This window comes from Lissotriton helveticus, chromosome 9 (assembly GCF_964261635.1).
Source record: "Lissotriton helveticus chromosome 9, aLisHel1.1, whole genome shotgun sequence".
In the NCBI taxonomy this organism is placed as follows: Eukaryota; Metazoa; Chordata; class Amphibia; order Caudata; family Salamandridae; genus Lissotriton; species Lissotriton helveticus.
In genome coordinates, this window is record NC_136070.1 from 1,261,508,273 (window position 1) to 1,261,533,201 (window position 24,929).

A 24,929-nucleotide genomic window follows, 5' to 3' on the forward strand; every position below is an offset into this window, starting at 1 on the left:
TGGCGACCACAAGAGAGTCCAGTGGCAATTGTCCCCGGATGTATGCGGGGTCCGCAGGTGCAGGTCTGTACTTTTTTTCAATGCGAGGGTTGACCACTCTCGCTCTTGTAGGCTCCTTAAATATGTCCCCAGCATGCTTGAGGACTCCCTTAAGCATAGGCAGTGTCTTTACTGTCCTTTCAGAGACTGAAAAAGTGTCGAAAAGGAAGTCTTCCTCAACCGGGTCGGCATGCATGTCCACATCATGATTGGCTGCCGCCCTTTCGAGTAGTGCATGAAAACCTGCTGAATCCTCAGTCGGGGATGCACGTGCATTAAAAAGGTGGGGGTCCTGCCCCACACCCTGGGTGTTCTGGTCACCAGTGTCATCATATGAATCCGGTTGTGCGTCAGGTTCATTGATAGGGAAATTGTACTGCTCGTCTTCATCATACCCCTCACCCGCAGAGTGTTCTGGGGAGGGAGTAGGGCTCCGTCTCGGAGGAGGCTGGATTGGTTCCGTGAGGCCTGAGGCGTCAAGGGGCACCCTCTTCTTCTTTAGTGGGATGACATAGGAGTCCTCTGGCTCCGAAGTGATTTTCCTCTTATAGAGGGTCAGTTTGCCTGTGTCAGCGTCGATGAAGTGCTCTGAATCGTCCTCTGATCCGAGTACCCGACGTGGAAGCGGGCCAGTCGGTGAAGAAATCACCTGTTTCGGTGCCGACTTGGTTGAAAATGCTTTCGGCGCCTCCTTCGGCGGCAAAATAAAGAGAAGTTTCCCAGAAGGCTTCGCTGGAGTGTCCTTTTGCGGCTGCGGCGGTGGTATCGGAGCCGACGGGGCAAAGGCCTTCTCCCTGATTCTTTGCAGTGAATCGGCTATGATGGACGGCTCACTCACAGTTTGTTTCGGCGCTGACGAGGATGGTCTGATCTTTCCCTCGGATCCGACGTCCTTGTGGGCCTTGTGCGCTTTGGGCGCGGATCCCGTCTTAACCGCCTCCGATTCCTGTGTTCGGGGCGCAGACTTCTTTCCGTGTGCCTGCGTAGCCTCCTTGGAGCCGACTTTAGCGGGCTTGGACGGCGTCGTAGCCGCTGACCCGTGCCGACCATCTTTTTTGGAGGACCCCTCCTCTGGCGTCGGTTTCGATTTTGCAGCATCGGAATCGACGGACTTCTTCGACTTCTGCGGACCGGAGGTCGACGGAGTCGATGGGGTAGCGGGCACCGTCGTTTTCACCGGCACGGCAGCCATCTTAGGGACACTCGAGTCCTTAAGTTTCGGTTTCGTTTTCGGGTCGGCCATTTTAGGTGTTGTCGATCCCGATGGTTTTGGTTTCGGTTTCGAAACAGTCTGCTCAGCAAGTTAGTCCGTGGCCGGGCCCGAAGGCGGGGCTGTGGCTTGCGGCAACGGGTCTTGGGTAAGGCCGACAGGCGATCCCGTGTCCCGGTCGGTATCCTCATAACCTTCGGGGCAGAGCTCGTCCCCTGAGCTGTCTGCCGCGGCCCCATAAATCTCATCGTCGTCTCCTACCTCGTCGACGTATTCAAGGCCTTGACCCGCGACTCCGTCGTCGTCTCCCGGATCCGCCTCGACCTCCGTCTCGGGTGGGGAGATTTGGAGATGATGACCCTGGTCCTCTTCGTCCTGGTCGCCGAAGATGTTCTCCGGATCCGGGGCCGCTTGTTTAGCTTCCATGCGCACCGCTCGCCGAAGCTTGAGAGTCTTCTTCGAGCGGAACTGTGCACACAACTTGCACTTGCCGTCGTCGTGGTCAGGCGAAAGGCATTTGTTACACACGGGGTGTAGATCGATGTGTGGGTACTTGGACCCACAGAGCGGGCAGTACTTAAACGGGCTCCGCTCCATGTCTGAAAAGTTTTGCAGTCGTGTCGCGATGAGAAGGCCTCAAAGTTCCGAGAGCGAAGAAAACTCCGCTTATTCCGGCTCCAAGAGACGGAAGATTCGAGACCGTACGCAGACAATACCGACGCAAGAAAATCGAGGCCTTTTGGCCGCTAAAAGTTAGTTTTTCTTGGTTCCGACAGTAAGACGTCGAGACCACATCCGAACCCAATGGCGGAAAAAAACAATCTGGGGATGGAGCCGATGCCCATGCGCACTGTAGTCCAGGGGAGGAGCCACCTATCTCAGGATACTTCGAAGACTCTTCCAGGACAACAATGTGCGATCATCCGAGCCCAACACTAGGCGGCGATCTAATGCTAAGATATGAATTTAGCAGCCCACATGCCTCGAACATGAGGTCATAGAACAGGTCATGAGTGATGTAATATGTCAGATCATAAGCAGTGCATGGCTGGGGTGTAAGTTATATTTAGCTCTGCTAACTAGAACTGGTGAATTTCTGTGTTTATTTCAAATGTTGTCACTGACTAAGGGGCATATGTAAGAAGCTGTTTGCAAATCGCAAATTCCGGCGTTTGCGAATCGCAAACGGCGTTTTGGTATGTATGGGCCACATAGCAAAATAAGGAATCGCAAAAATTGCGATTCCTTATTTTGCTCAAGCATTTACGGAATCGCAATTTTGCGATTCCTTAAATGATATGTAGGGGTGCCTTGCAAATTGCGATTTTGGCTTAAGGAATCGCAAAATACCGCCTACTCCAAGTAGATGGTGTTTTGCAATTTCCTGTTAAAATGCATTTAAAAAAAATTCAAAGTGCCATGTGGCGCACAGACATGCCCTTAGGGCATGTATGTGTGTTGCCACATGTACTTACAGGCACATTCCAGGGGTGCAACAGGTGTCCTTGAGACACCCTGGCACCCTTGGAATTACGATTTTCTCATAGAAAATCGCAATTTTCAGAATGTATCCCCATTCATTCCTATGGGCCAAGAGGCCCATAGGAATGAATGGAACGCTCATTCCTTAATTGCGATTCGCAATTTGCTGATCGCAATGAAGGAATTTTAGAGATTCGCAAAAAAAATGTGATTTATTACATACATTCCATTTTGCAATTCTCAAATAGCAATTCCTTAAAAATCGCTATTTGAGAATCGCTAAATGAAAATTACATACATATGCCCCATAGTCACGTAACTATAACATTACTATTTTTATATCTCAATCTCCAGACCAGTAGCTCCTGCTAGATTCATTAGTGCAGTGAGGCATACTTTTGAGATTTTATTCCCTGAACTCGTACTAACGTCTAACATTAAGGCACTTATTCATAAACATTAAAAAAGGAAAAGTGTGCAAGAAGTGAAATAGCACAGAAACACATCAGTGTCTGCACTGTGGAGGTCTCACTGCTCTGCTCTGGCATCCCATCTTGTCTCTGCAGCCACGGAGGAGACAGCAGAGGGGTTTTAGGAATGCGAATCAAGCTGCAACAGAAATGTTATGTTATGTTATTTTATTTTATATAGCGCTCAGCTGCCACAGCCAAGTGGCGTCCCGGCGCTTGGAGATTGTGTAACACAACATAGTAGAGATGACCCATCAGATAGAACCTGCAAATAGGACTAGACTGTTGAAAATAGGAAGGTTTTTAGTGCCTTTCTAAACGGGAACAGGTCGGGAATGGAACGGAGAGGGGCTGGCAGGGAGTTCCAGAGAGCTGCCGCCAACACTGAGAAAGACCGTCCGCCCACTCTAGCTTTTTTGAAGCGTGGCACAATTGCAAGATTTAATCCAGCGGATCGAAGAGCTCTGAAGGGGACATAATGAAGGATAGTCTGCGACAGAATAGGAGGGGAAGCCAGTTTAAGAATTTTAAAAGTTAAGCAAAGAGCTTTTAAACTTAATTCTTTGCCCCACAGGTAGCCAATGGAGATCTTGGATAGTTCGACGGACAGACACGAACCTCGGAAGGCCAACCAGCATCCTGGCCGCCGCATTTTGGACCCTCTGGAGGCGAGTTAGCTCTGCCTGATTTAGGCCCAAAAATAAAGAACTAGCATAGTCCAGTCTGGTAAGAACCAGAGCTTGGACTATGATTTGTCGGGTGTCCGCATCAAAAAACTTGAAGATGGGTCGAAGACACTGCATAGTACCAAAACATGTGCCTGCCACACGTTTTGTGTGGGAGGTAAAAGAAAGTTTGTCATCCAACCACACCCCAAGGTTTCTGACTTCCTCCACCAGAAACATCTACACAGAGCAACTAACAGTGAACTCTGGTAGATATCTGCCCCGGAACTCTCCACCCCCATTTTAAGGTCCAGGAAGTTCCAGATTTGCATGGAACCCTTTCAAGCCAAACAAGCCATCTTTGGGATGGAATAGGCTTAGAAGTTAAGTACTTTCAGTAAAGAGGTTTCTGGGGATACTCTAGCAAACTGCTCATCTCTCATCCAGGTAACAGCTTGGATCTGGAAAACTCGAAATAGCGCTCCAGTGCCGGTAGGTATTGGCACAACACCAACAAGGCTCAGGTACCTTCTGGATTGTGATCGAACAACTACATATGGCATGATGTTTGCACTCTGATATCCGTTCCTTTCAAGGCAAAGACGAGACTGATGAAGGGCACAACAGAAAAGCAGTGCACAAAAAGAACTTAAACCTAATTAAGTATAAAATGACACTCCTCAGAACAGGCGTCGAGGAATCTGAAAAAAGAATATTCACCAAAAACATTGTTACCAATAGTAACCTCTTTTTTTCTGATGGATACTCCTGCCTGAAGATTCTTCCATCTGGACTACATACCAAAGTAATGACAAACAGTGCCAAGCAAAACCATGAATGGAGTCATCCACGTGAGAACGAGCTGAGATTAAAAGCTTAGTGACAAGATATCGAATAATCTCCCCGCTGCCAGGCAGGGCAGGCTCGAGCTGACGACACACAGAACAGCAGGACAAATTGGTCTCTTCTGCAGGAGACTAAATGACAAGATGTTCTATAAACATCCCAAGAAAAGACCCAGACGTGTAACACCAGACCCTTAATTTCAGCTGGAAGTTCCAATAAATATATTTTTTCTTTATGAAAACAGTGGGTAGAGCCATAAGACCATAAAAACGTAATGTGCCATGCTGATGGAAATGCCACAACTCCAGCTATGGCTTGCTTAACACCAGGAGACTAGTAGCCAACCTGCACCCTCTAGTAGCCAACCTGCACCCTCCCTGTACACTCCCTCCTGGCAGTGGAGAAAGGCGAATGTGCAACATCCCGTTCAACGATATGGTAAAAATAGGTGGAATACCAACGAATAACAGCGGGAAACACAATGCTGCACAGAAGGGTCCAACATCAAACGACTACTCTCCCCCGGCAAAGTATTACCAGCTCTACCAAGGCCCAAAAGGGGATGATCGAACAGAAGGGCATAGGAACCCCAATCAGCATCAATCTGCTGCTAGACCGAAGAAGGAGTGTAAGCGGGTATCAGCCTATAGGTGGCACCCCATCTGCAAGGCCAAAAGATGAAACCCACTACACAGGAGCCTAAATGAGCCGAAAAAGAACCCTTTCCTACTTAAAGTGGCTTCATGTCCTCCAACACCACCTGGTCACAGACCCAGGCAACAGAGCCAGTGGTCACCCCTCCCACGAATGCTAAGCCCATACCACAGACGAATCTAAAGAGACAAACCTACACTACAGAAGTAGCCATTGATTACAAGTGTTGTACGTGCACTCCTAGACAACATTTTCAATTCAGACTCGAACAGAAACAAAACTTTATAGACCGAAACCAGGACCATGCAAATACGATATAAACCACGGTACGTTACCTAGTCAAAATCGTGCAAAAGAGCAAAAAAAGACTGAATGAACTCCAACCAGCAGATATTCCACATGGCAACAATATGAATTCCCGTACTACAGGTCGGCAAGTTACCACCCATCTGACCAACTCTATCTGAAGAGGCAGCAGATGCAAAGATCTAATAAAAATCACTAACATGAGAAAGAAGCATGCACCGAAGCACCGATAACTCAATAAAATCAACAACCGTGAACCAAACGGTTCCACTACTTCTTCACAACACAAGAGGCACCGAAGAGGCTGAATTAGCTGGTTCAAATATCTAGTATGTCTGTTTAATAATGTGATTACAACAGCATGCTCCCGATTTTCAAAGCTAGGACAGGGGCAAAGCACCTCCGCACCTCAAAGTGTAGAAGACCAGCAAGACAAACCATTAGCCAATGTGTAATCTAAATATTGTCTGGAAATATGGATAAAATGGAGGACTGCGAAACATGCAGCCTCAAGGCCCAACACGTTTGAGCACAAGTCAAATTCAGAGAGCATTTGATATTCTTGTAGAAAGAGGTCCTTCCTTTCAGAAGAACTAAATTCAGGCTCCTCGGTTAGTTTGGAACTGCGTATCATGGGACTAAAAGGCACACAGTACAACAAGTGGGTCTCGCAGTGGGGGAAAGAAAATCTAAGCATAGACTCAGCCCCAGCAGGTCTGTTCACGAGGATGTATTCACCAGCTCAGCCTACTCCCAAAGGAGACGATCAACATGGTCTGACCAGTGAAGCCAGGGATGTCCATGACGACAACTACAGCGTCTGGTCTCCGTGCTCTACAAATAAGCCATGCCCTCTACAGCTACGGAAGGACAAGTGTCGCTGGCTATCAAAGGGAGGATTGGCGTCACCAGTAGGGTCGAAGGCTCCCAAAACCACCTTCCCTACCATGACCTTCATGGGTATGTTCAACACAGAAGGTAGGCCAACCATTCGGGGCATCAGCTCCTGACCGCATTCTCTATAGTCGGGGAAGCCTGCTTGTTAAAGGAGGCAAGAATCATCAGAGGCTTTGTCCATGAGGGATGCATTTTCTTCCCCATCTATTCCGTCCACAAACATTCACAGTCAAGCTTAGGATAGGGAAAGAAAAAAGTGGCAACATCTGTAAAACTGAAGCCTGTAGTCCAAGGCCCACTGTAATTGGATGAGAAATTAAAAATAACCGGTCTTCCTATGCTGCTGGGGACCATGAGGCCACCTCACAGGACCTACTCCCTAATGACATAATCAAACATATCTCAGAGGTTGAGACACAACAACACATCCAAAACAAGTCGATCAGAATGCTGGTTTTAACGCCCGCCGGCTTGGGCAACTCTTTCCTTAAAGATATAAGGTCCTCAGAAGGGACTACTGGGGTTTATCATGATTAACAAACAAGAGGGCTGAAAGCATGAAGTGTTTGGGGAACCAATTCAGACAAGATTTCAGAGTCTATTTCTACCTGTGCCTACGGGCAGCAAAACACTCAACTGAGGCATGAGCAAGGACTGCAAGAGCATCAGTGAAGGGCGCCCAATAGGACAGGGGATTGGAGATGGATACAAGCCACATGCAGCATCAGTGTCAACGCCGAAGTAGATGTCTAGGAATTTGGTGCCACAACAGCTGCCAAAGCGATGTTCAGCTTATTAGCAAAGTCAACTGGCATCGGAGGAGGGGCCACCAGCAGAGGCGGGCTTCAAAGATGCCGGCATCTTGAAGCCCAATGGAGGACAGCAGAGCCTTAGTGACTACGCTTGGATGATCGTCGCCAGCTCAGCAGGCTTAGCGCCAGGAACTAGAAAGGGCTGAAAGAGGATCCAGGAGTGCCAAACAGACGCGCCATGTACTAATGTCAGCTTATATCCACGAGAATATGCACTGCTCCAAAGAGAATGTCTAGATCAGAGAGCCAAGATGCTGATTGGTAGACCTGTCCCATGATCAGTTCCAACGTCGAGGTCAAGACAATTCATCTGCTCAGTAGGTTCGGAACTTTGATCAAGACTACCTCTTCCGAAGTGAATCTGCTGCACCATACCCATCCTGGGGAAAGGCTCTTGAAGGGTACCAATGCTCATTACAAACCAAGGACGCGTAACAAGGACCTGCCCGACTGTCTATGATAGCAAAGGTAAGCCAAGGTCCTCGAAGGCGATCCAGGAGATGTGCATAGTATTTAAACTCCAAGTGCAAGCATTGTATGAAAGCGAAGAAGTCCCTGGAATGGCAAGAGTGGCACCTAGCGCCGTCTGACATCTTCAGTGGCATTGTCCTCAGGAATTGCACTTAAAAAATAGTTTTTGGTTGTGGAGAAAATCCCAATACGTGTTGAGGCACATGAAAAAAAAAATTAACCGTAGTCACACCGCCGTGGTGGCACCATACACCGCTCGGTTATGTCACATCCAGGGATGTCACATTTAAGTCCTATTGAAGCCTTGACACCTCCTGTCAGCATGGGAGAGCCATTTAAACTTCTTTTCTCAGTCCAGTTTGCCACCTAGATAAAGTTTAAGGAGTGAGGTAAAAGTATCAGGGAGAAATGGGCGATTACTGTGGCAACCCCAATAACTGTGGTAGTTGTTCATTTCACAAAGTGACCCTGGGAAAAACTCAGAAAATAGCACTATTCTTACACCCTGAAGTTAAAGAGACCCGCAGTTTCAGTAATTTCATGGGCAGGGATACCAATGCGTTATTTCACTCATAACTTTAATGGAGCCCAGAGAGGCGTCACTTAGATAACACAACCTATTGTTCTTCTATGATATTGGCAGATACATATATTTTTTTTATACAGGCAGAATAAGCCTCATCAAGAGCAACGAAATGCAGACGGTTTGTTAATTAAGTAATTTGTTTTTCTAAATAAGGCACATTCTGGGAAGCATGTTCTGAATAACCCCAATATTGGATGACAGGTGATCTAAGGGGCTGGTGAATAAAGTGGTCTGCCGGGATCACAGAATTTGGTCAAGTGAGGATTTCAAATCAGTTTTCCCAACACCACAGTTTGAAATTAAGTCATTTGAAACATCTTGTCAAGTTCCTCCGAGCCTCAATGAATTATTTATTGGCACAGGTGTGCGAGAATCAGTGTAGGCACGTGACACGCCCCAATGTCGGTCCTTCTTGACCCCTTATTTACAAAGCAATCGGGATGCTAGAGCACAAGGCTTGGTCTTTGTTTGAAGCTTGAGGAAGCTTAGTTTGGGATCACGACACTGATGCTGGTCTACAAAGAAATGCTGAATTACAAAGTCCACTGACCTTTTAATGAGCTCCACTGCCCACTCATACAGCTGGTCAAAATTGTCCGATGCATGCGTCACTGCATAAGGCTGGTAACCTGAGAGCAGACGGAAAAGTAAGTTTAAGGTAAATGTTTTATCATCTTAAAGCCTTCAGCAGTTTTGCAGAACTTGTGAAAATGAGACATGTAAAATGAAATCAATGAATAGTTTCTATTTCGCTCTGGTAATCAGATTGGTGTGGTTAACGCACAGAGGGATTCATTACACACTATTACGGTAGCCATTTAAGAGGACTGTGCGAGAGGTGAAATAGGTCAGAAGCACAGGTTTCTGCACTTTGGAAGTCTCGCTAGTTTGCTCTGGCATTCCTTCTTGTCTCTACAGCCATGGAGGGGTGACCGCAGAGGGGTTTTAGGAATGCGCCCCAGGTTCCAACAGAAAACAAAAGGAATCCAACCATTCTGTGCACCCCACAGCATGCCCCACTAATACCTCATTAATATTAATCCCACAAGACAGTGCCTTGCAACCTATTCATTTTTCCACAAACCACAAGGAAAAGTAACACCTTTTTTCTGATGGATGCTCTTTCTAATCATAAATTCTTCACCTGGCGTTTTCATAGCAATGGTCCTGCAACACAACAGGTGGCGCCGTGCGCCTGTGCGTCAACTTTGTTTCATCCTGGAATCATGGAGCAAAACTGCATATAAGGCTACCCCTGCAAGGCTTCCGTGACCCTTTCTATGCCCGGGGAGCATAGAGAAATTGGAGGTACCAGATCTCTCATTTTGGACATTTTTAGATGTGGAGGTGGGAGGGCAGTGAGGAATGTGCAGTTCCAGCACCTACCAGAACTCCATCTTCTGATGGATACTTCTAACTACAGATTTGTCACCGTTACGATAGATACCAAAGCAGTAGTTCCCCAAATTGAGGGTCTATGGAGTGGGCTCAGACCAAAACATCCTGCAGAAAGAAATAGACTAAATGCCCCTTCCGTCGAACCTGGCAGTCACGGAAGAAGTGCTTTGTGAACGCGCAAACTCACGCCTAAGTCGAGGCTTGAAAGATTTTTGGCCAATGTGTGGTAGATCTTCAGGCAAAGGGATATCCAGCCTGACAAAATCCTTTTGTGCACAGCTTTACCTTTCTGTGTCCCATAGAACACCACAAAAGGTTGATAGTCAAAGATGGTCTTTGGTACAATCGATGTAAAAGTGTAAAGCTCTTTTGGGGTCGCCTGTGATTGAGTTGCTCTTCCTCTTGGTAGGGGTGAAGATGGGCAAAGAATGTTGGGAGGACGAAGAATTACACAAAAAGGAGTCCCTACTTTCGGCAATAAGGCCACCCTGGTCCTCAGCACCAGTTTGGCTGGTAAAAAAGCATATGTAGGGCAGTTGCATGGAGAAAGCCTGTAGCTTACTCATGTGGCAAGCTGAAGGGGTTGCGATGAGAAAGCCTGTTTCTAGTGTTAAAAGACAACAATCAGCTGTGCATCGGCTTGACAGGCATACACAGGAGAAAAGTCAGAACCAAAGTAAGGTCGCACTTTGCATCATAAATGGTTTTGGAGGGAACATGTGTTAACCTTTGATAAGCATCATCACAACAGGAGCTTTGAGCAAGAACAGTTGGTCCAGTAAATGCAGTAAAGCCAAAAGGGTAGACAATGAACGTTTCATTGTGCCCAACAGAAGGCCTTACAGGGCCACAGACAAAACAACAAAATGTCTGACAACGTGGCTTGCAGAGGGCATGCCCAGTGGGTGCTACGTCAAACCAAAACTTGTCCCGTCCCTGGCATAAATATGCTTTTTGGAAGGGCGTCTGGAAGCCAGAATGACACCTATAACTTCGGTAGGCAGGTAAAACGCCGTCACTCAATCCCCATCCCTGGAGGTATAAATTACACAGGTTCGGATGGAGGACACTATTCTGCCGCTGCGACAGAAGATCTTTCTGGAGTGGTTGCCCAATTGGAGGGCATATGTACGTGCTCAGAAGCTTCGGGTACCACACTCTCTGGCCCAATCCAGGGCCACTAGGATGACTTGGAACCCGTTGTTCCTGATCCTCAGAACTCCTGGCAGGAGAGACAGAGCAAGAAGTCATACAGGAATCCGTGACTCACGCCAGTCTAAACGCCGCTCCCACGGAGCACCTTTGCAAGAACTCAAACCCGCCAAAGTTTAGAAACTAAGTGTTCTCTGTCATGGTGAAAAGATCTACCTAAGGTACTCCCCACTGTCTGAAGACACCCTGTACCAACTCCGGATGTAGCTGCCATTCATGATCCGCCAGGTACCACCGGCCCTGGCATTCTATGTACTCGTAACGTTCCACCCACCTCCACAGGCGTAGATCTTCGTGGCACAATACCCAGGACCCCGCTCCATCCTGTGTGTTGTAGTACCACGGGGTGGTGTTATCTGTGAGAACCCGTACCAGCCGCCACTTGATGGAGGGTAGGAAGGCCTTCAATACCAAAGGAATGGTAGCTCCAACATATTGATATGGAGGCAGTTTTCTGGCAGAGACCAGAGTTCTCTGATCTCCACCGCTCCCAGATGAACTATCCAACCCAGCAGTGATGCATCCGTCACCACTCTAAGCTCTATGTGAGGGGCTGCAGCTGGCCATTTTGCGGTCGAGCAGCCACAACTGCAGAGCTTGTGCAGTCTCCTCTGAGACCTGGATGACCTATGACAAGTTTTCTTGGTGCTGATCCACTGGGACATCAGATCCCACTGCAGAGCCTACATACACCACCTGGCGTAGTCAACAAATGGGATGCTGAGGCTAAGGAGTGTCATAGCTCCACACACCAAGATCCAGGACTAGGCTAAAACATGGGGATCAATCAATCAATCAAAGCATTTGTATAGCGCGCTACTCACCCGGAGGGTCTCAAGGCGCTGGGGGGGGGGGGGGATTGGGTTCGCTACTGCTCGAACAGCCAGGTCTTGAGCTGCTTCCTGAAGGCGAGGTGGTCCTGGGTCAGGCGGAGGTGGGTCGGAAGGGAGTTCCAGGTCTTGGCGGCGATGTAGGAGAAAGACCTTCCCCCTGTGGTGGCTCTTCGGATGCGGGGGACGGCGGCGAGGGCGTGGCCGGTCGATCGAAGCTGGCGATTGGGAGCGTAGAAGTTGAGGCGGCTGTTGAGGTATCCTGGGCCTTGGTTGTGCAGGGCTTTGTGTGCGTGGGTGAGGAGGCGGAAGGTGATTCTCTTGTTGACCGGGAGCCAGTGCAGGTCTTTCAGGTGCCCGGAGATGTGGCTGCGACGAGGATGTCCAGGATGAGTCGAGCTGAGGCGTTCTGGATCCGCTGGAGTCTGGCGGTGGTTCCGGCGTAGAGGGAGTTGCCGTAGTCCAGTCGGCTGGTGACGAGGGCCTGGGTGACCGTCTTCCTGGTCTCAGTGGGGATCCACCGGAAGATCTTGCGCAGCATGCGAAGGATGTTGAAGCACGACGAGGAGACGGCGTTGACTTGTCTGGTCATGGAGAGGGAGGAGTCCAGGATGAAGCCCAGGTTGCGTGCGTGGTCTGTTGGTTTGGGTGCGCTGCCTAGGGCGGGGGCCACCAGGAGTCGTCCCAGGCGGAGGGTGAGGATCCCAGGATGAGGACTTCCGTCTTATCCGAGTTCAGTTTCAGGCGGCTGTTCTTCATCCATTCGGCTACCTCTTTCATCCCTTCGTGTAGGTTGGCTCTGGCGGTGGCGGGGTCGTTGGTGAGGGAGAGGATCAGCTGGGTGTCGTCGGCGTAGGAGATGATGTGGAGGTTGTGCTGGCGTGCGATGGCTGCGAGGGGACTCATGTAGACGTTGAAGAGGGTTGGGCTCAGCGAGGAGCCTTGAGGAACGCCGCAGATGACTTCGGTGGCTTCTGATCTGAAGGGGGTGGGGGGGGCGGACTCTGTGTCCTTCCGGCGAGGAAAGAGGTGATCCATTCCAGTGCCTTCTCCTGGATTCCGACGTTGCTGAGGCGCTGTACTAGGGTACGGTGGCAGACAGTGTTGAAGGCCGCGGAGAGGTCTAGGAGGATGAGGGCCGCTGTTTCTCCGTTGTCGAGCAGGGCTCGGATGTCATCTGTTGCTGCGATCAGGGCGGTCTCGGTGCTGTGGTTGGCCCGGAAGCCAGACTGCGAGAGGTCGAGAGATCCGTTCGTCTCGAGGAAGGCGGCCAGCTGCTTGTTGACGGTCTTTTCGATGACTTTTGCGGGAAACGGGAGCAGCGAGATGGGACGGTAGTTCTTGAGGTCGGTGGGGTCGGCTGATGGTTTCTTCAGTAGAGCGCTGAGTTCGGCGTGCTTCCAGCTCTCCGGGAAGGTAGCGGTGTTGAAGGAGGTGTTGATGATGTCCCGCAGGTGGGGTGAGATGACAGCGTCGGCCATGTTGAAGACGTGGTGAGGGCAAGGGTCGGTCGGAGATCCGGAGTGGATGGAGTTCATCGTGCGGATGGTGTCTTCGGTGCTGATCGGGGTCCAAGAGCGGAGGGTGGTGGTGGGGGGCGGTGGTTCGGTCGAGGCGTGCGTCGGTTGAGTGCTGAAGCTGTTGTGTATGTCCGCGATCTTGTTGTGGAAGTAGGAGGCGAGGGAGTTGCAGAGGTCTTGCGAAGGGGTGATGTCGTTGTTTCCGGCGTTGGGGTTGGAGAGCTCTTTGACGATGTTGAAGAGTTCCTTGCTGTTGTGTGCGTTGTTGTCCAGTCGTTCCTTGAATGCAGTTTTCTTGGTGGCGTGTATCAGTTGGTGGTGTTTTCGGGTGGCGAGCTTGAGGGCAGTCATGTTGTCCGGTGTTGGGTCTCTGCGCCAGGCTTTCTCACGGGCTCTGCAGTCCTTCTTGGAGCTCTTGAGTTCGTCGGTGAACCATGGGGCTTTCTTGCTGCCGGGTCTGCTAGGCGGGGTCCTCAGAGGGGCGAGGTCGTCTGCGCAGTCGCTGATCCATTTCGTGAGGTTGGTGGCCGCTTGGCTGGGGCTCGTTGCGCTGGTGGGTGGGTTCTTGCTCAGGGAAGTCGCGAGCTGGTCGGCTGTGATCTTGTTCCAGCCTCTGCGTGCAACCTGTTGCTGTTGGTGGTGGATCGTTTTCCTTTTGAAGCTGAAGTGGACGCAGCTGTGGTCCGTCCAGGGGAGTCCTGTGGCGTGGCTGAAGGCGACGTCCTTGCTGGATGAAAAGACGGGGTCGAGTGTGTGTCCGGCGTAGTGGGTGGGGGTGGTCACCAGTTGCTTAAGTCCGAGGTTAGCGAGGTTGTCCAGCAGGGTCGTGGTGTTGCGGTCGTTGTGGTTCTCCAGGTGGAAGTTGATAGCCCAAATGTCCTGCACTTGTTGAATCAGAGGAAAAGCACGGAACTGCACCATGTCCAAAACCGCTCGTATAAAAGAAAGCCTCTGCAAAGGAGTCCGGTATGACTTTGGTTCAGGAGAACCCAAACAATGTCATAAGGAGAGGTGTGGTGCAGCGGCCAGGGCAACTGACTTCAGATAACAGGGCTTTCGGTTCGATCCCCGGCTCCGGCCGCAGCTCAGCTTAGCACCATGTGACTCTGGGCAATAGCTCGCTTAATTTCCACAATGGCCCCCAGCGCTCTGAGACCCGTAAGGGCGAGTGGTTTGCGCTTTACAAATACGGATTTACATTTACATAAGGGTCACCGTTGTATAGAGGTGGTCTATGATCGACTGTGGCAAGCCCGCCTTCAACTGTCATTCCTCAAAGTAGGGGAAAACTGACACCCCAACCTCCTTAGATGGACAGCAACCACCGCCATCACGGTCTTGAACACCCAAGGTGTGCTGGGGAGGACGAGGGGGGGGGGGGGGGGAGCACAGCAAACTAAAAATGCCCCTGGCATACAATGAACCTTAGGACGAGTATATGAAAGTACATGTCTTGCAGGTCCAAGGACACCATCTATTCAGCCGGACCGGTGCAGAAAGAACCTCGACCAGAGTGAGCATTTTTAATTTTTAATTCCAGAGGAAGGCAATGAGATGGCAAAGATCGACAACATGATGAAGGTCTCTATCCTTCTTCAGTATGAGATAAAAGTGGGAACAACGCGCCCCCATTTCTGGAGGAAACGCTGGTGGGTGGTGTGAGAAGTTGGCCTGATATATAGTGTTCACTATTCTAGTGATCACTCTGTATCATTCCAAACAACCCTCATTGATGATTGGTTGTAAGTCAACCTTATAGACCAGCTATCCTAGTAGCGTGGACAAGAGCAGTCTTTAGGCTAAACTCTAGAGGGCGTGTTAAGCCAGCTGTTTTACCATCACATATACCCCTTGAACACCAAGTGAAAGGACACCACACAAGTTGTTAAAAAAGATAAAGGATATTTATTAATAACAAGACTACCCTGAACTCTTTATGAGTCAGGGAGCTAAGCACAATACAAAACTCTTAAGAAAATACTGCAAGTTGCACTAAGAACGCAAATGCCCGAGGGGCACGAAAAACCATATACTCTAAAAGTGAAATGCGAAATACTAGCAGGTAAGTAACACGATCCAGAGGCTTCAGGACCGCTAGGACTACCTTACTGAACCCTCAGGTTAGGAGCAGGAGGCCTAGGGAACCCGGGTGCAGAGTGGGAACTCTTACGCGGGATGCGGGACAAAGTCTATTGGGGCTAGTATTTTTAAAGTTACTGTTTCCGGACGAATCCGACTAGGTAGACTAAAAACGAAAAAGGATCTGGACACTAGGATAGTGAACCTGTGCTGGAGCACCGAAATGCTCTGGTTACCTAGCCCAGGGGCTGCGGCTGCATAGGGTTCAAATGACGTCGGGAATCCTCGTTGTAGTCTATGGAGCCTGAAAGAAGATGTTGCTGGCAGGCGACCAGTGAAGATGTTCGGGGCGATCCAAGGCTGGATCAGCGAAGAAGGCGACCTGAAAGCAGAGGGGACTCAGTTCTTAATCACTAGCCAGTGATTGTGTGGGCACCAGGCTGGCTCCGGATGAAGTCACCGCGATCAGGTGAGTGGGTGACGCTGGACTCTGCAGCCACACGGACCAGGAGGCGTTGTCGACGGCCAGGCTGGGGGTGCGAGCTGTCCCACGGTGGTGTCTGCTGTCGGCGATGCTGGATCCAGGATGGGAGCAACAACCTTGGCAAAGGCAAGCCCACGCGGTTGAATGAATATGCTACTTACCAGTATGCATCTGTTCTTGGCATGTAGGGCTGCTAACATTCATATCTTAGCATTAGATCGCCGCCTAGTGTTGGGCTCGGATGATCGCACATTGTTGTCCTGGAAGAGTCTTCGAAGTATCCTGAGATAGGTGGCTCCTCCCCTGGACTACAGTGCGCATGGGCATCGGCTCCATCCCCAGATTGTTTTTCGCCATTGTGGCAGAAGATGGAGTGAAAAGTGTAAAGGATGTCCATGCTAATGAATAAATACAATAGTATATCTGCAGCTGCGACAGGCACCGGGGAGGAGGGCGGGCGATATGAATGTTAGCAGCCCTACATGCCAAGAACAGATGCATACTGGTAAGTAGCATATTCAGTTCGAGGCATGTGGGCTGCTAAATTCATATCTTAGCATAGAATACATAGCAGTCCCTCCATCAGCGGCGGTTGCCCGTGCCAGCTGCAGAAACCTGAAAAAGTGTCTTCAGAACAGCCTGTCCTACAGCAGCTTGCTGCTTGGAATGCACATCAACACAGTAGTGTTTTGTAAAGGTATGTGGTGTAACCCACGTGGCTGCTCTGCAAATATCCTCTAAAGGAATGTTCCCTAGGAAAGCCATGGATGCCCCCAGTTTGCGTGTGGAGTGCGCTCTGGGGGGTATTGTTAAAGTGCGCTTGGCTTTTTGATAACATATCTGGATGCACTTAACAATCCATCTGGCTATCCCTGCCTTGGAAATCGGGTTGCCTTTGTGTTGTGGTGCGAAGGCAACAAAGAGTTGTTTTGTTTTTCTAAAGGGTTGTGTTCTGTCTATGTAGTACATCAACGCCCTCCGTACATCTAAGGTATGGAGCATTCTTTCCGCCACCGTTTGCGGGTTTTGAAAGAATGCTGGTAAGTCAATAGTTTGGTTTAGATGAAACTGTGACACCACCTTCGGAAGGAATTTGGGGTTAGTGCGTAGCACTACCCTATTTGGATGAATTTGAATGAATGGCTCTTGGATTGTGAGCGCCTGCAGCTCACTGACACGCCTCAGAGACGTAATAGCTACAAGGAAAGCTACTTTCCACGTAAGGAACTGGAGTTCACACGAGTGCAGTGGCTCAAATGGCGGTCCCATCAGTCTGGTGAGAACGACATTGAGGTTCCACACCGGAGCTGGCGGTGTTCTTGGGGGAATGACTCGTTTCAGACCTTCAAGGAAGGCTTTAATGGCAGGCACTCTGAAGACAGAGAGGTGCTGCCTGTTCTGGAGATAAGCCGCTATGGCGGATAGATGTATCCGAATGGAAGTGTACGCTAGATTGCACTTGTAAAGATGCAACAGATAGCAGATGATGTTGGGGATAGATGCATCTAGCGGGTTGATGTCATTGGCTGTACAGTAAATGACAAAACGCTTCCACTTTGCAGCATAGCATGCTCTAGTAGTTGGTTTCCTCGCCTCCCTGATGATGTTCATGCACTCCGGAGGTAGGTTAAGGTATCCAAACTCTAGGACTTCAGGAGCCAGATCGCCAGGTTGAGCTGTTGCGGATCTGGATGCTGAATGTCTCCATGGTTCTGCGTCAAAAGACTGGGCGTGAGGCGCAGTCTTTGATGCGGCACCACTGAGAGTTCGAGGAACGTGGTGTACCAAGCCTGGCGCGCCCACGTTGGAGCAACTAGGATGAGAGTCATCTCGTGCTGCCTTAGCTTTCTTGCGACCAGCGGTATTAGAGGGGCTGGCGGAAAAGCGTACGCAAATTTGCCTGACCAGTTCATCCATATCGCATTCCCCTGCGACTGTGGGTGAGGGAACCTGGCGGCAAAGAGTTGGCATTTTGCGTTCTCTTTTGTGGCAAACAGGTCTATCTCCGGATGACCCCACTGCTGGAAGTACGGTTGGAGAACAGATGGGTGTATCTCCCACTCGTGCATTTGATGGCTGTATCTGCTGAGCAGATCCGCCATCTGATTGTCCTTTCCTGGGAGGTGTTCTGCCATGAGGAAAATGTTCCTCTGAATGGCCCACTTCCACATGCTCTGAGCCAGATGAGACAGCTGTGGCGAGTGGGTGCCTCCCTGCTTTTGAATGTAGTACATCGCGGTCATGTTGTCCGTCCGGACTAGCACGACTTTGTTGCACAGATGTACAATGAAGGACTTGAGCGCCATGAAGATTGCCATCAGTTCCAGATAGTTGATGTGCATCTTCTGTTGCTGCGTCGTCCATAGTCCCTGCACTGTGTAAGTGAGCACATGAGCTCCCCATCCCTGGAGAGATGCGTCCGTTGTCAGGACAATCTGCGGCACGGGCTCTTGGAACAGTCGGCCCTTGCAAAGGTTGTGTGGAGTCCACCAATGCAGAGAGTCGTATGCCCGACTGGTAACCAACACTAGGTCTGTCAATTGTCCCTGAGCCTGTGTCCACTGATTCGCTAAGCACTCCTGGAGCGGGCGCATATGTAGCCGTGCGTGAGGGACTATGAAGATGCAGGAGGCCATCATGCCTATCAACTGCATGAACACTCTCGCTGGAAGCGAGTGTTGTGGCCTGAACCTTTGGATCAGAGCCTGCATGCTGTCTATCCTGACTTGGTTTGGCTGAGCCATGGCCGTCAGGGTGTTGATCGTTGCACCTAGGAACTGCCGGACATGCGCCGGCTGAAGATGCGATTTTGGGTAGTTCAGGGAGAAACCCAGATCGTGAAGAAGGTGAATTGTAGTCGACATGTCTGCGGCGCACTGTTGCTCTGACTTGGCTTGCACGAGCCAGTCGTCTAGGTAGGGGTAGACATGGATGTTCTGCCTCCTGAGGTGCGCCGCTACTGTCGCCAGACACTTGGTGAACACCCTCGGGGCTGTGGTGACTCCGAAGGGTAGGACTTTGAACTGGTAGTGCCTGCCTTGAATAGTGAACCTGAGGTATTTCCTGTGTGACGGGTGTAGTGGAATGTGGAAATAAGCATCCTTGAGATCTAAGGTTGCTAAGAAGTCTCCCTGGTTTAGCAAGGGAAGAATCTGTTGCAGTGTAAGCATGTGGAAATGTTCTGATAGTATGTACAGGTTGAGGGGACGTAGATCTAGAATGGGCCTGAGAGATCCGTCCTTCTTTGGAATAAGGAAGTACAGGGAATATACCCCCGTGCCTTCCTCCCCCACCGGCACGAGCTCGATTGCTCCCTTTTGCAGCATCACCACTACTTCCTGCTGCAATAAGAGCAAGTGCTCTGCGGACATAGGCCGTTGCCTTGGCGGGATGTTGGGTGGAGTGGACTTCAACTCTAGGCAATAACCATACTGGATTAGTTGTCGCACCCACCTGTCTGTGGTGATGTTTCTCCAGACGGGCAGGAACTGCTGCAGTCTCCCCCCGACAGGTGTTAGGTGGTCGGGGGGCAGTGACAGAGAGTCACTGTTTGCTTGGAGTAGAGGTGCGGGAGCTGTTGTTTCCTCTGCCGCGACCTCTGTTGCTGTTATTCCTGTAACCTCCCTTGTTCTGTTTAGTGAACGAGGATTGTGCCCCACCTTTTGAGAACTGGGATTGTTGACCCATTTGTCCTCTGGTGACTCCACGTGCACCTGAGCGACGAAAATTGCTGCCACGAAACTGTTGTGACTGTAGGGCCCCCATAGACTTAGCAGTTTCTGTGTCTTTCTTTATTTTCTCTAGGGTGGTGTCAACATCCGGACCAAACAGACTATCAGGATTGACTGGCTGATTAAGAATCGTTGTCTGAATATCCGGTTTAAACCCTGAGATGCGGAGCCACGCTTGTCGCCTCAGCATAACGCTAGTGTTGATAGCTCTAGCAGCTGTGTCCGCAGCGTCAAGTGCACACTTGATGGCTGCGTTTGAGATTAGCTTTCCTTCCTCAATAAGCAGTTTGGTGCCCTCTTGGAACTGTGGAGGCAGGTGTTGTACAATCTGTTCTAGGGTGTCGTAGTGCGCCCTATCGTAACGCGCCAAGAGCGCCTGTGTATTGGCGATGCGCCAAAAGTTTGATGCCTGTGCAGCTACTCTTTTGCCCCCTGCCTCTAGCACTTTGGATTCCTTATCCGGGGGAGGAGCTTCACCCGTAGTCTGGGAGTTGGCACGTTTCCTGGCATTGGCGACCACAAGAGAGTCCAGTGGCAATTGTCCCCGAATGTATGCGGGGTCTGCAGGTGCAGGTCTGTACTTTTTTTCAATGCGAGGGTTGACCACTCTCGCTCTCGTAGGCTCCTTAAATATGTCCCCAGCATGCTTGAGGACACCTTTAAGCATAGGCAGTGTCTTTACTGTCCTTTCAGAGACTGAAAAAGTGTCGAAAAGGAAGTCTTCCTCAACCGGGTCGGCATGCATGTCCACATCATGATTGGCTGCCGCCCTTTCGAGTAGTGCATGAAAACCTGCTGAATCCTCAGTCGGGGATGCCCGTGCATTAAAAGGCTGCGGGTCCTGCCCCGCACCTTGGGTGTTCTGGTCACCAGTGTCATCATATGAATCCGGTTGCACATCAGGTTCATTGATTGGGAAATTGTACTGCTCGTCCTCATCATACCCCTCACCCGCAGAGTGTTCTGGGGAGGGAGTAGGGCTCCGTCTTGGAGGAGGCTGGATTGGTTCCGTGAGGCCTGAGGCGTCAAGGGGCACCCTCTTCTTCTTCAGTGGGATGACATAGGGGTCCACTGGCTCCGAAGTGATTTTCCTCTTATAGAGGGTCAGTTTGCCTGTGTCAGCGTCGATGAAATGCTCCGAATCGTCCTCGGATTCGAGTACTTGACGTGGAAGTGGGCCAGTCGGTGAAGAAATCACCTGTTTCGGTGCCGATTTGGTTGAAAATGCTTTTGGCGCCTCCTTCGGCGGCAAAATAAAGAGAAGTTTCCCAGACGGCTTCGCTGGAGTGTCTTTTCGCGGCTGCGGCGATGGTATCGGAGCCGACGGGGCAAAGGCCTTCTCCCTGATTCTTTTCAGTGATTCGGCTATGGGGGACGCCTCACTCACAGTTTGTGTCGGCGCTGACGAGGATGGTCTGATTTTTCCCTCGGATCCGACGTCCTTGTGGGCCTTGTGCGCTTTGGGCGCGGATCCTGTCTTTACCGCCTCCGATTCCTGTGTTCGGGGCACAGACTTCTTTCCGTGTGCCTGCGTAGCCTCCTTGGAGCCGACTTTGGCGGGTTTGGACGGCGTCGTAGCCGCTGACCCGTGCCGACCATCTTTCTTGGAGGACCCCTCCTCTGGCGTCGGTTTCGATTTCGCAGCATCGGAATCGACGGACTTCTTCGACTTTTGCGGACCGGAGGTCGACGGAGTCGATGGGGTAGCGGGCACCGTCGTTTTCACCGGCACGGTAGCCATCTTAGGGACACTCGAGTCCTTAACTTTCGGTTTCGGTTTCGGGTCGGCCATTTTAGGTGTCGTCGATCCCGATGGTTTCGGTTTCGGTTTCGAAACAGTCTGCCCAGCAAGTAAGTCCGTGGCCGGGCCCGAAGGCGGGGCTGTGGCTTGCGGCAACGGGTCTTGGGTAAGGCCGACAGGCGATCCCGTGTCCCGGTCGGTATCCTCGTAACCTTCAGGGCAGAGCTCGTCCCCTGAGCTATCCGCCGCGGCCCCATAAATCTCATCGTCGTCTCCTACCTCGTCGACGTATTCAAGGCCTTGACCCGCGACTCCGTCGTCGTCTCCCGGATCCGCCTCGACCTCCGTCTCGGGTGGGGAGATTTGGAGATGATGACCCTGTTCCTCTTCGTCTTGGTCGCCGAAGATGTTCTCCGGATCCGGGGCCGCTTGTTTAGCTTCCATGCGCATCGCGCGCCGAAGCTTGAGAGTCTTCTTTGAGCGGAACTGTGCACACAACTTGCACTTGCCGTCGTCGTGGTCAGGCGAAAGGCATTTGTTACACACGGGGTGTAGATCGATGTGTGGGTACTTGGACCCACAGAGCGGGCAGTACTTAAACGGGCTCCGCTCCATATCCGAAAAGGTTTGCAGTCGTGTCGCGATGAGAAGGCCTCAAAGTTCCGAGAGCGAAGAAAACTCCGCTTATTCCGGCTCCAAGAGACGGAAGACTCGAGACCGTGCGCAGACAATACCGACGCAAGAAAATCGAGGCCTTTTGGCCGCTAAAAGTTAGTTTTTCTTGGTTCCGACAGTAAGACGTCGAGACCACATCCGAACCCAATGGCGGAAAAAAAACAATCTGGGGATGGAGCCGATGCCCATGCGCACTGTAGTCCAGGGGAGGAGCCACCTATCTCAGGATACTTCGAAGACTCTTCCAGGACAACAATGTGCGATCATCCGAGCCCAACACTAGGCGGCGATCTAATGCTAAGATATGAATTTAGCAGCCCACATGCCTCGAACTCAAAATGGCGTCTGGAGTGGACCAGGAGGGTCCATGGCGCTTCTGGTTGATCAAGGAGCAAGGGCCAGTCTAGAGGACCTAGACCAGCGGTGAAAACGTTGTGGTACGTCGTCAGGAGGGCCACTAGCCGACGGGCAAGTGACCGGACAACGTGGCAAGCAGCAAAGAAGCAGAAGGGCCCCACGCAGATCTCGTGGATGCTGGGGGGCTGGACTTCGGTGCTGGAGCTGCTCAGGGTTGGGGTTTCTCAAACCCCAGTGCACCCACTCGAGGATCCCTCGGCGGTCGTGCTGGTTAAGCGTCGTGCAGGTCTTGAAGATAGCCGGTCCCACGGGTCTCGTCGCACCCACGAATCTCAGCTGGGCTGATGATGCAGGTAGAGGTCAGAGATGGCAGGGAATCCGGGTCTCGTCGAGCTGGTCAGTCTTGATCCGGAGGATGGACGTGCAGCAAACCGCAAGCGCTTAGGTGGTGCCTGCTGGTGCAGGGTGGCTACTCCTTAGCCACAAGGGAGAGTCTTCAGAGAATGACAAGAGTTCCTTTCGTGGAAAGTAGTTCAAGTTTCAAGATTATCCAATTTGGGAAGGGTGCCCGCTCCTACCTTTATTCTAAGAAAAGGGGCTGGCACGCGACTAGGTCCTGCCCATGGGTGGGACCAGGAGGGGGGTGGTTACACCCCTCTCCTTTGTCCGGTCTCTCCCCAGATCAGGGGCTGGTGTGCCCCTGGAACTGGTTTGAGCCGGCATATGCACAGTGAGCACCGGGGTGCCACTTGCAGTCACCTTCCTCTCAGCCCTGCCTACCTGGGATACACAAAATCTTGTCTGGGATGGTGCTGGCACCGCCCCTGGCAGGAAACCCTTTGTCCAGGCCTCCCTCGCTGGAAGGACTCCCAGCAGCAGGAGGTCAGACTCGTGTCTCAGTGGCAGCATCCATTTTGTGGAGCTGAGGCTGTGTTTAACTTTAACCGGGGTTACAGCTACCAACATGTCTTCTCCCCCTAGAGGGGTGGAAGGCTACCCCCGTCGCCAGAACTGGCGAGGGGGTAGTATTCCAAAGCGTATGACACCTTACACGAAATGTTTAGATAATGTCAGACCAAAGTTACCATAACCGCGAGGATTATAAGGCACTTAAAAGTATATGGTCCGACGCTATCATGGAAACGGCTAAGGGATAGATCCCGAAGGCCACAGACAGGCTCAGCTCATGCCAGAGCACCATCTCACACGATTCCAAGCACTCTGCCTTCAGGATTGTTAAGGCCTGCCACAGGAGTGACTGATAGGAGATCTGTGTGCCCATTTTAGGTTTAGATATAGGTATACTATATCTAAAGCAGGGGGGATTACACCACCTTGCCCCAGCTGTCAAGCAGCCAGTTGTGTCTGTTTTGGATGGCCAGCCAGGGGTGGCATAATACATGCTGCAGCCCCTGGTAGGCCCTGTGTGCACCTATGCCCTGGGTACCTAAGGTACACTGTACAGGGGCTGATAAGGTGACTCAGTATCCAATTAGGTATGTACCTAGGGTACATGGAATCCATTTTACAGAGAGAGCAGTGGGCCTGGGGTCCTGAATAGCAGGGCCCCAGGTCAACTAAGTCGAAAAACCAGCAAAACACCAGGCAAAAAAAGTTGGGGGCAACCATAGTCAGATATCCACCTTCCTACAGGTGGAAAAGAAAGGGAAGGGTGCTGCTCTTTGTGATGATCCACCTATCAGATGTGACGGATTGCTACCCTGGGAGAATGGGTCAGACTGTCTCCCACAGGGTGGCTGTGCACTGGTAAGGGCAAACGAAAGCAGCTTGGAGGCAAATGTCACAGGAGAGAGAGCTTGGGAAGATCGGTGCCCCATGCGACCTGCACATTACCTGCCTGATCCCCAGGCACAAAAGGGTCAAGGTGCCTGCACTTGGGTCAGGAACAGTTGTTACCCGTTTACTGAATCTCTGAAGTAACCGCATAAGGACCAAATCTGATGAGAAAACTGTCTGGCAGGGGTGGAAAAGGCCAATAATCGCTGTGTCCTAGCTTTCCTCGAAGCAATCCAGGACACAATCAGCTATTTTGCCAAACAGGCCGGATCCATCAAAAGGCAAATCAATAGGGGATGCTTGCGTAGCTCCAGCAAAACCTGTGGATCGAAACCATGCACGGCAATGGAGCACCACACTAGGGTAGACTGCTCCCCCCAAGCAATGGTAGCATCTAGAGCATTCCAAATCACCGCAGTGACTGACCTCGGGGCTAGGCTGGTCGAAGAGAACATTAGTTTCCCAAACACCTCAATCCTTTTAGACTACCTGTCCGGGGTGGTTGTCTGGACAGAATTAGAATTCACTTGGTTGGTGGACGCTCGGACTACTAAACCCCCATAAGTAATATGCTGTGAGAGAAAAGGAGGATTGGGAGGCGTCAGCCAGTTGCACAAGCCCATCTGCCTGTTCACCGGTGAGGGAGAGGTGTGGCGCCGCGGCCAGG

At 51.0% G+C, this 24,929-nt stretch overlaps 1 protein-coding gene and 2 non-coding genes across 3 annotated transcripts in view; all 3 read right to left on the reverse strand.

Moving 5' to 3' along the window:
• The window catches only part of QARS1 (glutaminyl-tRNA synthetase 1), a 284,740-nt gene that overhangs the window by 104,439 nt on the left and 155,372 nt on the right, over positions 1-24,929 (reverse strand). The window contains exon 12 of the mRNA XM_078661809.1: positions 8,989-9,067. Coding sequence (XP_078517935.1) covers positions 8,989-9,067 — 79 coding nt within the window. The remainder of the gene's footprint in view (positions 1-8,988; positions 9,068-24,929) is intronic.
• Positions 3,203-3,334, reverse strand: LOC144783553 (small nucleolar RNA SNORA14). Its single transcript, XR_013601509.1, has one exon. It is a non-coding gene; the product is annotated as a small nucleolar RNA SNORA14 (small nucleolar RNA).
• On the reverse strand, positions 9,264-9,395 carry LOC144783554 (small nucleolar RNA SNORA14). The gene has a single exon (XR_013601510.1). It is a non-coding gene; the product is annotated as a small nucleolar RNA SNORA14 (small nucleolar RNA).